Raw genomic sequence first — 13,676 nt, 5'->3', positions numbered from 1 at the left:
AAATTAGAATACATTTTGATTGTTATTTTATTATAATGGAACAATTTCAGCGTACATAGAAGTCATTTGAAATTTGAAGATGCTCTGTGAGTAAGTTAAAATTTTCAAGATAACGTGGCAATTTTTTTGTGTGTGGCAGAAACAAGCTTCCAAATGGTTAAAATAGCTTGCAAAAATTATAAATAAAATTATTAGGGGAAATAACACCATACAGAAGTATGGAAACAAACAAAAATACATAATATTTGCTTTTATATACATGGTATCCTTTAAAATATGCTATTTACTTTTATGTTGTACTGATCACTACCTCAGATCACTACCACTACCTACCTCACTAACCTCAGCTGTTCAGCTGTGTTTTTCCGGATATATTCTTTATTTCAGAAGTAGAGTTTGTTCTCAAGAGGCTCTTTCCATATTAACAAAAGAAAATATGTCAAATGGAAAAGTATGCAATCAAGCCCACTTCTAACAGTAAGGAATATCATGTAATGTACATCAATAAGAGAGGGAAAAAAACACCCCAGAAGTTCCTCACACTTTCTTCTGCACATGCATCATCAGTGAGTGAAGTCCTGCTTGTCTAACCTCCATCAAACTTACAGATGCTCTCTTACTCAACCAGAGCAGTTTAAGATAACCGGAGGATGTGGTGACCACTGGCTGTTTCCTCTAACTGATTTCAATCTTTAAAGGATGCCGAGTGCTGCTTGAGTCATTTCACACCGGCCTCTGCGGCTTGTTTTCGTCACACGAGCCTGGGGCCGATGTTTGCATTTCCTGCCGCTGGGGGTTTTGTGGTGAATGTGTTCTACCGACCAAATACGTCATCACTCAGTGGTGTTAATCACCTCTTTGCTTTAATCGAACCTGGAGAGGTTTAATTGTTTGTGTGTAATGGGTTCTCTTACACAACACTTCCCCCTGGGGACTTTTACTGTGCCACAGTTTCCAACCAGTACAGTTAAAAAAGCTGTAACAAGCATGTGATTTGAGCTTTACATGAATGCCAAATCAGATATTGTGAAAGTGAGGATTAAAGGCTGCGAAGAGGCTTCACTTGTCATCCTAGGGTCACTTTTTGGTATTTCACAAACACAGCTCTCGCTTTCATGTGTGTACGGGCTGTGACCTCCTGCTTGTCCCCACATTTTTTGAGTACACAGCTCCTGTTATTCACAACCTTCGCTCTCCCCAATAGCCCTCAGGAGCACTTACACACCAGCCCTCCTCTTCATCCATGACTCACCTCCTGAGCTTGCATCAGTCAGCAGAAAGCTGTGGTTGGGCCTGCTGCACGCCTCCCCCCCATTCTCTCTCACACACACACACACACACACACACACACGCACACACACACCCCTCCTGCTCTTTGATGGGCCCATAAATTGTGTTGTGTTTAACTCTTTTGGACATCATAATCCCTCTTCCAGTAAGACTCTTCTTGTTTTTACTGGCGAGAGGGAAAAAACAACAGGTTGTTTTTGAGACCATTATTCTTCTGAGCCTCTTCTGGTAACACAGGCCTCTTAGTTATGATTACATCGGCTGTTGTTACTGCTTTGATTTTTTTCACTCTCTTTCTCCCTTTCTAGCAGTAGTGACAGAGATGTTGTAGAAAGATTGCCTTCCAAGTGGGAAGTTTTGTTGCAGATTGCAAGTTTTCAGCTACGCTACCAACAAACTGAGTCACTTGCGGTTTCTCGCTATTTTAGCTACTGTTCAGCTAGGCGCCGCAGGTGCCGTGAACCGGTACCAAACCGCTATCTTTGTCTTTATTCCAACTTGTCCCAGCTGGATTATGTCAGATTGATTGATTGAGTTTGGTTAACGAAGTGCTAATGCAACTGCTAAATCGCGTAGCTTGTAAATATTTCATCAGCATCTCCTCGTGCAGCTGTCTGAAGAGCACTACGGGATGAGTCAGGGCCGTGAATCTGGATGAATAACAAAGCAAACACACTCATCTACTGCGGGTCTCCCCCATCCTGTTTCTTCATCCTTCATCCATCCGTGCCCCCTTTTGTCTGAAATTGAGTACAGGCTTCCCCTTGCTGAGATCAGAGCCTTGGCTGTTTTGTGTGGACAGTAAGATGAGATCTAATGCACACATATAAACACACACACACACACACACACACACACACACACACACACACACACACACACACACACACACATACACACACACACACACAGGCACATTGAGCTCCAGCAGGACTTGGGTGGCCTCAGTTTCCACTGTTCCGGGAGGTCCACTGTGTAGGGTGAGAGGTAGACAGTCCTGTCTAAACCAGACATTACAGCAGTACAGTGGGTCTGGACACTCAAATTATTCCCAGTCTTCTCCGGGAGCAATTGCACGATTCCTTCCTGGAAGGGCGAGGTAAGAGAATACCTCCTCCTCTTCTCTTCGCTGCATTCCTCGACCCTGCAAACTCCCGGTCACTGTGACACAACGCAAAAAAACTGCCACATCACCATGTTTTAATGGAGTGCACGTGCTTCACCAGCTGCTGTTTGGCTACCCAGATGTTAGCCCAGACCTCCGCAAACGCTCAGTCATGTCGATAAGTGTTAAACACACAAAAGGTCGATTGAAGACTAAGACAAAACGCTGCGGATGGATCAAAGATGCAAGGGGGCCCTAACTGGTCCAATTAAGCATGCTTTTGATCTGCGAGTCTTACTGGAAGCTTCCGGGCGTGGAAGCCTCTGTGAGTCATCACTGCCCCTCAGCCAGTCTTAGCTCTCCCCAGGGTGCCTTTCATTGACAAAAGCTGTAGGTTTCAGGAGTTAACTGCAAATAACTCCATCTGTCATAGGGCCTCTGGGTGAGAAATACTGTTGCTCGGTGCAGATTCTCGAACAGTCAGTGGGTGCAGTGGACTATAAGACGACAGGCTCTGTAAAATCTACATTTTCTATAGGCTCTCTTTTTTGTTTTGTGTTTTGGTTTTTTGCATTCACTGCCGCTCTTCACTAGACAAAGATCACTTGTCAATCAGAGCGTGTGGGCGCTGCTGTTGTCTTTGGATTTTTCGTTGATGGACACTGTTGTGTTTCTGTATGCTCTCTTTTGTTTGTCTGTGCAGCCGTGGCAGTTAGCAGCTATTCAGCTGTTCTTCTCTGTGTTTTCCTCGAGTACACACACACACACGCACCATTTGTACTTCATGCTGCATGAAGCGTCAAAACAAGGTAATTTCTCAGTTTTATCACTGACAGCCAATCAGATAAAAGTACTTTTGCAGGAAACAGAAAGCTTTCAGTGGATTTATAATAGAGCTACTAAAGTTATAAAATAAAGGTAAGTGTAATCCGTTGTGGTTACTAATAAACTATCTAAGCAACTAAATGACAGTTACTAATCAGACAGTAGACCACCAAGTCACACTACAGCCACAACAAAAAGGGTCAATACTGTTGTTCTTTCTATATAATAGCTTCAGTATATTTAATAAAGCCTAGTTACGGGCCTTCTTTTTAGATACACATGAGCTTTTCAGTGCTTTTTAAATATATTTGAGCTCAGTCCAAGTGTCCCAATGTCATGCTTTTGAGCATAACTATTATGACATATATATATATATATATATATATATGTCATAATAGTAGTCTTGGATGTTTTATCTGTCTCCACCGGAGAATACTTTATTGTGGGATAGGTGTCTGGTCATCACAAGTTGCAGCATTTGAAGGGTCTCCTTTTTACCTGCAGTTTGACACTAGGCTTATCTTGCAGTAATAACTCCTTCTGGGTCAAAATAATTGTTGTATTTCTCAGCGCTGAAAATGTAATGTGATTATCTCCTGTATGAAGCCATGAAGGCTCAAAATTGCTGGAAAAATAACATGAATTGAAAAGTGCCGACCGTTATTTACTGTGAGGTGTCACTGTTTCCATTTATCTGTCAGTTTATTCTTTTATTTTGAGGATTTGATCCTCACGCAACTTCATTTACTTCCTTTTCTATTTCCCATTTTCCATTGACCCATTGTAAAGTTATATATATTTACATCACGCTGGCTCCCCACAAAAACAACAATAGAGAAGTTCCACTTTTTTAATTTGGTGAGCTTCTTACAGACGTGTCTGCCACCCTGATTTCTAACTTCAGTGTGAGTATCAGCGGAGAACAGGCAGAGGAATGGCGTGGAGGTCAAGGCACAGCGGGCAGGGGGCCGAGCAGCGAGAACATCACAGCTCATCCACGACGAGCGCTTGTGTCACTTGATTGACGGGCCTCCAGATCTAACCTTCACCAAAGTGTGTCGAGGGCAGTGGCAGCGAAGCTGAAGGGGGGAGTGCTTGTCAAACTTGTTGAGCTTCATTCGCCTGATCCAGTAGCGTCACATGCCAGTCTCAGGGACAGAGATGTTAGTAAGACACAGAAAGGTTGGGCAAGCAAGTGAGCTGAAGTTTGGACCGGAAAAGTGAAGTTTTATTGCCTCATCATTTAACTATTCTATTAACTGATTTAATCACTGAATTAAAGCCTACAAATTAAATTTTTTTGTTCAGTCTCTCGACACGCTCAGTTTCCCTCAAAATGCTTCCTTTTATAAATATATTAAGATATCCTGCAATGCAAAATGCAATACGCACTATTAGTGCATTAAGATAAACACATGGAGGTTTTTCACTTCAGCTAAACATATAAACTTTTGAGTTTATACATTTCTTTTCTTGCAACCAAATTGAAAATGTGCAGTGGAATCGTAGACGTTATTTAAAGCATGCACAGCTACTTTTTAAAGCCTCAGGCTTTTGAGGCTGGATTGCTCATTGAATTAATGCTACAAATACGTCATGTGCCCTTTTCATTTGTTGCCTTTTTTCAAATAAAATGTAAGCTCTGGATCATTCAGAATGGTGGACCATGATCACTGTCACCAGAGAAAGTTGTGTTTTTCTTTCTAAATTGGAGGGGTACCAGTAATTCTGGCCATGTCGTTATGAATCCCTCCTACTGTTAAACAGCCAGCTTCTCAGTCACAGGTCAGAATGGCTGACTTTACTGTGAAAAGGAGTGTTGAGTGTTCTGTGGCAAGGAGCTTGTTAGGTTCAAAGTGCAGGATATTGAAAACCAGGCAAGCAACACTTCAGTGTATTTCAATGCGTAGACTAATAAAATACTACAGTATCGTACAATTTTACTCACCCAAAATGAAGCAAAAACTTCTTAAGACTGTTTATACTACACAGGAAGTGATATTAGTCAGATAATTCAAATAAAGATGCTCCAAAAAGGCATTAAATCAGTTCAACACTCTGTGTCAGTGCCTTCAATTAGTGCCTCCAACCAGCAGACAGGTGCCTGTATCGACACCTCTGACTTTAAGCCCTAACAAAATCTAAATTATTATAAGTAAATTCAGCCCCATACAGCCAACTTCCCACATAAAAAGAGCTTTATCTACTAAAGTAATTTTGTGCACCAGGCTGCATTCATGTTCACTGTTGCTGTAAAGATGAGCGTTTTAACAGGAGTCTGTGGGTTGGACTCGCTTTTAGAGTCAGCCTCAGGTGGCCATTGGCGGAACTGCAGTTTTTGGTTGCCGAGGTTATTCCTTTGTTGGAAACTGCAGTAACAGATAAAAAGCCTGTTTTCTACCTTTAAAATGGTAGGATATATATGGGATATATATGTAATTTGAACTGTAGATAAAAGTTGGATTTTATATGTGGTGTATATATACGTGACACATTTAATGGGTTTGTCAAACCCTACTCTAAAGCCTGTCAAACAAGCTGCCACACCCCCTGGCTTTAAGCTGCCCTAAAATCTTTTCTTTTTCCCACTTTTTGTACATGTGTTATAATAAGAGACTAAATCAGATTTCATCCCAGGCTGTAAGTATCATTTCTCATTTTAACATGGGAGTCTGTGGGTCTATTGTCCTTTGTAACACTTGGAACAATCAGGAAAAAAGAAATAGGTCCACTTTACGTCACTTTTGTCTGTCAAGGAATGCATTTAAAGGCTTTTTTTTCATTCATAAAGAATTTGGCTCATCTAAAACCTGTTCCAGCCGCACCTCTTTGTAGTGTGACAAGACAGAGGTGGCTGTGTTTGCAGGGATTACTGGGATGTCATCATGTGAAGCATCCTGTGGTTAAAAAATAATCATCTATTGTTGTGACTGTGAAGACTGAAATCTTCCAGTTTCTATCACATAATCTTTTGGCTGCTACCATCAATCCCCACTCAAAAGTCATCTCAACCCCAACATGTTAACTGGAAGACGGGCCAGAGTCAAACCAGTGGGGCCGCTCCACCAAAGCTTCAGTTCCAAACGCAGGCTTCACTGTAACCCAGCCCAGCTACCAGACAGGAGACATAAACACGCCAAGGGTTTAAACATGGAAATCCAGCAGGCCTGTGAAATGTTTCATCTCTGATCTCACTCTTTCCAGCATCTCTGCCGTCCAAGAGTCACACCAGAGGCAAAAGCCTGGAGGGAGAGGTGCAGTAACGGTCAAATCAGAAGTGTTATTTCGGGGGTTGCTGGGGGTTTTTGTTTTTGCGCCATGCCACTGAATCATCACTTTGACAAAAGCGTTACTTTGCAGTCGGAGGATGAGCAGGGGAGGCTCACAGAGATGCTCAGTAGAGAGTGCAATGAAGTCTTTTGAGCGCCGATGTGATGAGTAATGGAGCGGGCTTGTGTGAACCAGCGTCGGGGGGCCATTTGTGGTTAAACATGAGCATGTCGCCACATACCAGTGTGCTTTTTCCCATCAGTGAGCCCCCCCACACATACACACAAACCCCTTCTAGACATCCCGTCCCAGCAAACCACCCCTCCAGGGCGTACACAGCACATTCCTTCTTTATCAATAGATGAGGGTTTGATTTATGTGCTCCTGGTAATAACCAAAAACCAGAGCTGCTGGCAGTTAGGTTAGGAGGCAGCCGCGTGTTACTCAGCTGACTTTTTAAAACAATTAGTGAAAGCTGGCTTTTCTTTCTGTAGTCATTTGATCAGATGATAAAACACTTAACATCCTCAAAGGATGCTGGGAAACAGTCACATCACATTTTAGGCATTTCACGAGTGCCAGATTTATGACTTTGCTGGTTTTATGTGAAACCGATTAAAGCCCTTAATGCTGATGTTTTGTTAGAGTCGACAGACACACTTTCACACAGGGCAAACCAGTAAGTCATTTCAAACTAGTTGCAGGCAGCAGTACAAGTCAAACAGCTGGAAAATGCCACAGCACCCCCTACTGTTGGCAACTTAGTGAATTTAGACATGAAGCTTCCCCTCGTCTTTTAAGTGTTTCATGTTCTCTCTAAAAAAAAATAATAATTAAAAAATTATTAAAACAAAACCAGAAAGAAGCATTTTAGGAAAAATATTTGAAAAAAAATCCAAGTATTTTAAATTGACTTTTTCCCCTCCAGCTTGCATGTTTTCAGGAATTGTTGACTGGGACAATAGTCCAGGGTTACAGCTACTCCAAAAGGTTACTTCAGTAGTAGTTGGGGGACCTTGGAAAGATTAACACAACTAATATATAATAATAATAATGTGTGCTAAAAAACAGAAGAATAAGCAGTAGAAGTGAAAAACTAAAATGTGTTTCAAAAATTAAAATACTTAGTAGATAATAAAAAGCTGCAATTCCCTGTTAAAGTCAGGCTACAATTATAAAGGTTCAGTTAGGGGTAAGTATGGATAAATAGATAAAATATTTCTGTAAAGAATCAGCCACTGTTTAATGGACTAAAAGATAAAAGTAGTGAAATATTAAGCTGTCACAAGTAAGTGATTAAGACAGTTAATAACTGATAAACTGTCAGCTGGATGTAAGAATATGGTACTGTGCAAAAGTCTTGAGCTAGGCTCATTTCTTAATATTTTGCCTGGGAAATTGGAAATCTGACACTGAGAATGATGCATGTGCAAAAATACACAGAAATACAATTCATAAGACCTGATCCCTCTGATTTTCAGTCCACTGTTTTCTTCCCATTTCACTTCCTTATGAATATTTCCATTGACAGATCATCTGAAGGTCTTTGCTAGATTTCTTTTCAAGGATATAGCTTAACTGTTCATCTGTTGTAGATATAATTTTTTTATGCATGCTACTGCTTTTGTCCTCCACTTGTCTAGTCCGGACACACCATGCAAATATATGCCATGTTTTTAACTAAGAGCCCAGTTATTTTTATTGTTTGGCCTTTTTTGTAGATTCAACTAAAGACATGGGAACAAATTATGTGTTTTTGTTACAAGTTGTAATTAAGTGACTAAAGATACAATTTAAAATAAGTTTTTTTTTGTTAAATTGTCAGTTGTGCGTAGACACAACAGTGATTCATCCCTTGAATTAGGAGCCTTTTTCCTGTTTGAATGATTCATAGATCTATTAAGTGGCTTTTTAAATATATATTCATTCTTCGGAAAATGACGAGGAATTCACAGAATTTGAGTAAAAGCAGCCAATGTCCAAACAAAAACTTTGAAAGTTTCTCATAAAGTCTGGCTCTTTGGTAACAAACATTCAGATAATTTGGGACAACTTAACACAAAGTGACAGGTAACATGTTTCTTCGATTAAATAATATAATATTTTTCTCTATCTTACACAAGCCAGTGTCAGCATAATTTCATACCAGAATATTTACTGAATATTGCCAGTTAACATGAATACTGTGGGTGATTATTCCCTTTTTAAGAATTCTTTTTTAGACAAAGCTGTAGTTGTTCAGTAACTTAATGCAAATCTTAAAACTGTAAACCAATGCTGTGATGTAATTTGAACCTTTAAAAGTCAATCTATTACCTTTTAAGGCCCTTTTTATGGGCCTGTAAATAGCCTGAAATGCCATTAGTAGTACTGCTAAAAGTAATTTCTAAGGAGGTTAAATTGTTAACAGCGATGGATAAATTGCAGAAAAAAGTAAGTAGTGATGATAGATGGTAAAAATCCACAGCTTATACTAATAAAAAAAAAAAAAAAAAAAAAGTAGCTCAGACCAAAAGGGAACCAAAAATGAGTATATACACTTTTAAATGAAAAGAGTTCAGGTTAATACATTTAGATATGAGGGGTGGAGCCCCAGAGTGTACGCGACAAATCTGTGGTTATGAAATCTGATGAAAAACCCAAATTTTTTCCCCAAAAAGAAATCTGCCCGAGATGCCAGTATTTTATCATTTAGCCAGGTTGCATAACAAATGAAATAAAAGGGATTGAAATTGCATAATTTATTTGGTATATTGTGCCATATAGATTGTAGAGGGATTTTATTAATTTTTAGATTCCAGTTTTTTAATACTGGACTCAATTGCAGTAGCTTTGCATGATTCAGAGTTCAAAATATTCAAATGTAATACTGAGCTACAGTGCAGCTCAGTTCATCCTCTGCGTGAAATGACCTGTTTTAGCTCTCTTCCATGCTGCCTTGAGCAATCCTTCTTCTGATTGGCTGCCCCTCATAAATGTCACTATGTAAAATATTGAGCCAAGAGAAAAAACTGTCTAAACCTGGCTCCACATACTCTGACCCCATTACTTAAAATTTTGTCTGTATTTAACTGCCACCTGTTTGAAAATAAGGTCCCCTTAACCATGCATTGTTGTTTTATTTCTTCTCAGGGTGCTGGTGATAGCTTCATTGGAGCACTGGCATTTTACACGGCCAACCACCCACACATGCCTCTGGAGGAGATGGCCCGCAGAGCCAATCTGGTGGCAGGGGTGAGCGTGCGGGAAATTGGCACGCAGACGTCTTTTCCGTACAGACGGGACCTCCCAAATGAATACTTCCAGGAGTAGCAGTAGACCCTGATGTTAAGGGACCACATCTGAATGGGGTCAGAGAGAGACTCAACACTAAATGTTCTTATGAAAATTTGCTGCTGAAGATATCTTAAAATTGATTACCATTAAAGATAAGTTAATCATTGAGATTATTTTATTTGAAATAACCACAACAAATGTTTCACAAAGTACATTCACACGATTAAATAATTATTTTGAACCTATGAACAGCTTCAGATCATGGCAGCGGTGGTCCCCTTACATAACATCACTTTTCTGGTTTCAAGTCTCTTTTGTTCAAGCCTGGGAGTTCCACTTTTATCCATCCAGGAAGAAATCCTCTGATAAACACGTCAACCAGATTAACCCGCTGTACCATCCCCGGCAATAAAAACGATGCCTTTAAACCTCTGCAAGTTCATTTTGTCCATCTGTGTGTGTCGGTGTGCTGCGGTTAAATCGATCTGATCTTCCTCTTCTCAAAAAACAGGACGTGCTTGTTCACTGAAAAGACAAAAAGCAGAAAGTAGGTGGAAGTCAAGGGTCACTCCAAATATGGGTTTTGTTTATTTTCCACTGGGGTGAACAGAAGGCGTGACCAACACGTTCTGAAAACAGGTCCACCATAAATTTGAATCCTTAGCTGATTTTAAATTGGACTAATCTATTCCAGGTCATTATTCCAGGTGTTACGCTTGGACTGTTTGGATCACTCAGCAGAAGTCACATTATATTGTCCCCCTGTTCTTTTGTTTGTATCACCTCCAGTGTGTCAAAATTGTGAGCACCAGCTCTCATACCAGTTGCGACCACAGTGAGGTCATGATGAAACTCGCAGTGAAAATGGTCAGAACAGGACAGCCAAGGACATCTCTAAAAATAGCAGCAACGATTGAAGCTTTCTGGATATGCCCGAGAAGATAATCTTGAACTGGAGGTTTGCCAAATTTAGAATCAGGTACGGCTTTTCACTTTGGGAAGAACGTTTTGATCACACTTCATGTTTAAATACAAATAGTTTCCAAGTTAAAAGAAAAACAATCATATACTGTTGTGTGTTCAAAGGTAGACTGGGAAACCCTGGGTTCACTTTTCAAGTAGTGATTTATTAAAGTGCCAACACCTTCATGTGACTGCTTAGCCTGCTTGCTGCCGCTTGAATAAGTGAAGCCAGATAAGGAAAAGATATCCTGGGTTACATGGATTTTGCTTTAATGAGTATTTGTGTGTCATAGTTGTCCTCACACGGCTCTTACCAAATGGATCGTGTTTGCGCAGCACCAGTTTGTCTCGGAGTCGGTTTCTCTTTGTGTTGAAGAAGTATCCGGTCCCTGCAGCACTCACCATCTGCACCAGGATGGTCCTGACAGGTGAGCAACACACAGAGAGGTGACTGCCATTTCAACATGAAACACTAACAACAGGCCTCATTCACGGGTGCACGTGCAGAAATGTTCTTAACCTCTGCACAAAATTAGCGTTGGATTTGTGCACTGGATTATTCTAACCCGTCAGGTTTTTGTGCACTACCTGCAATCGGCACAACTGAAGTAGAAAGGGTTAGTCACAGGAGGAAACCACCTTAATAGTCACACAATAATAGACTCTTTGCTTCAGAAATATCACATGCTTTCTTTAAAATGACAAAACTTACTTCAAGAGAAAAATATTCTTCAGTGAGGGTGGCTTTAGCCAGTTTGCTGTGACAGGTGGAAACAAAGTCAGCACCTGGAGAGGCAACTTGCCTGACGTACAGTTATACCGGCCCTGTGCTTACGTCAAACCCTGAATTCCTTACAGTTCGTTATTCAATTCTGAGAAACTTTTTGCTTATCTTATTCTGGAAACCTGTAACTAATGACCAAAATGAAATAAGTAATAATGATAACAATTCATATTAGTAGTGCTCTTCTTCTTTTGGTTGCTCCCTTTAGGGTTTGTCACACTGTATTATCTGCCTCTATCTCTAACATCCTCGTCTGTCACACAAACCCTCTGCATGTCCTCCATTATTACATCTATGAATCTTCTCTGTAGTAATCCTCCTTTTCTTCCTGCCTGGCAACTCCATACTTTATCCAGTGTATTTGCCATCTTTCCTCTGCCCATTCAAACCATCTCAGGCTTGCTTCTTTAACCTTGTCTTCAAACCGCTTAACTTGAGCCGTTTCTCTGATGTACTCATGTCTAATCTTGTCCATCATGGCCACTCCCATCTTAAAAAATGCCACCTCCTGCTCAGCCTTCTATTTTGTTCATTAGTGCCACTGTCTCCAAACCATACATCAAACCTGTCATCTTGTAAACTTTCCGGTCCCTGTGGCTAAAAAAAAATTATATATAAGAAATTATCCCTGACACTACACCCTGCCTGCACTCTCTTCTACAGCTCTCTTGTGCACTGTCCATTGCTTAGGATGGCTGAGCCCAGGTATTTAAACTCATCCACCGTCACTACCTCTGCTCCTTGTAGTTTCACTGTTACACGTGTTCTGTCTTCTACTGACTTTCATTCCTCTTTTCTCCAGAGCATACCTCCACCTGTCCAGACGCTCTTCCATCTTCTTTCTACTCCCAGTAAAGATTACAATGCAGTCTACAAACATTACATCCCACGAGACTCCTGCCTGACCTCGACTTGGACAAACGGTTAGAGTTGCATTAGGAATGGGATCCAACATGTGGATAAGTAATAGTATTAAGTGTAAAGATGTTTGTTTAAATGCTCTAAGACAGCCCGGCTTTCATCACGTGTTCGTTTCCATGACCTGAAGGAAAGGTACATCTGTACTCCAAAGTGCAAATTCAGTTAAGATTATTTTAATGAAACAGAAATTTACGCTTAAATCCTCAGTATGCACGGTTTACGCACAGCCTTATGCTTCATGTGTGAACGAGGCCTATTGACTAGACTTTCAACGAATCAGCCAGTGCACTTACTTGGATTTTGCCTTCGCCACTGTAAAAAGAAAAGAAAAGAAAGAATCTTATGCATGTGAATCCAACAGATATCGTTCAGCAGCACTCAGAGCAACGGGATTTTAGTGGAAACTTGCTAACAGCTCGCCAACACCAGCCCCAGAAAGTCCTTAAAGCTGTTAAGGTTGTGTGCAAGTATCTGCTGAAAACTCAAAGACTCTCCTACACATCTAAATGAAAAGAAAAACTACCTCTCGAGTAGCACAGGTGCTTTCTGAGATTTCCACACTTACAAAGTCCAGTCAATGGACACGGAACATATACTGCTGTACTATCCAGAAGCTAAATCTATCTCTCTAAAACACAAAACCACTGAAACGTGTGAAATAAATTTATTATAAAATATTTCACAATGACTGCCCACATGAACAGACGTATATTTTAAGAGCAGCTCACGTTTTAGCATCAGCTAACCCCACAACAGCGTATTGGGAGAGCTCTAGGTACGCATGCGTCGTGCTGTTTGAAGACAATATTTAAGAGAATAAAATACTTACAGTTTACTGTGGTGAGAAACATTTTCTAAGTATTTATCTAATCTCGTCTATTAAAACATAACTGTGTGCGAGTAAAAGCAGGTCACATTGACAAGCTCTATATCCGGTGTAAATAGAAACACTTCCGGGTCGCCTTAAAAGCGTATTCCACTAAAAACGAACTGTAGGCTGGTGCTCTTTTCATACGTGTGTGTTTTTTAATTATTATATATACCAGAGAGAAAAACATCCAAGATCAAAATGTACATTTGAAACAACAATTTTTAATATTATCTGAGGTTATGCAATGTGTGTTTTAAGTCTTAAGAAACTTCAATCCAAGAAACTCAGGATTTCTCTAGATAATGATAGTTTATTCATTTAACATATAATTCTCCTAATTTGCTGTCATAAATCTCCCTTAAAAACGTTTG

At 40.2% G+C, this 13,676-nt stretch overlaps 2 protein-coding genes across 2 annotated transcripts in view; one reads left to right on the top strand and one right to left on the bottom strand.

Moving 5' to 3' along the window:
- rbks (ribokinase) overlaps positions 1 to 10,198 on the top strand; it is a 55,810-nt gene extending 45,612 nt beyond the window's left edge. The window contains exon 9 of the mRNA XM_084914461.1: positions 9,623 to 10,198. Within this exon, the coding sequence (XP_084770587.1) occupies positions 9,623 to 9,802 (180 nt within the window). The 3' untranslated portion in view covers positions 9,803 to 10,198. The remainder of the gene's footprint in view (positions 1 to 9,622) is intronic.
- On the bottom strand, positions 9,924 to 13,385 carry mrpl33 (mitochondrial ribosomal protein L33). The gene is made up of 4 exons (XM_084914462.1): positions 13,264 to 13,385; positions 12,728 to 12,746; positions 11,044 to 11,150; positions 9,924 to 10,291 (listed from the first exon to the last, which is right to left on the bottom strand). Exons 1-4 carry the CDS (start codon positions 13,283 to 13,285, stop codon positions 10,242 to 10,244), a joined length of 198 nt encoding a protein of 65 aa, XP_084770588.1. The 5' UTR covers positions 13,286 to 13,385; the 3' UTR covers positions 9,924 to 10,241.
- Positions 13,386 to 13,676: the final 291 nt, after the last annotated feature.

This window comes from Perissodus microlepis, chromosome 19 (assembly GCF_051167445.1).
Source record: "Perissodus microlepis isolate ML-2025 ecotype Zambia chromosome 19, ASM5116744v1, whole genome shotgun sequence".
NCBI classification, from domain to species: Eukaryota; Metazoa; Chordata; class Actinopteri; order Cichliformes; family Cichlidae; genus Perissodus; species Perissodus microlepis.
This window is presented reverse-complemented; position numbering and strand designations above follow the sequence as displayed.

Coding starts and splice junctions, on each gene's coding strand:
- mrpl33 (XM_084914462.1), bottom strand. CDS start 13,285: ATGTTTCTCACCACAGTAAACT. Junction 10,292..11,043: donor GCGCAAACACGATCCATTTG/GTAAGAGCCGTG, acceptor TTGTCTTTTCAG/TGAACAAGCACGTCCTGTTT.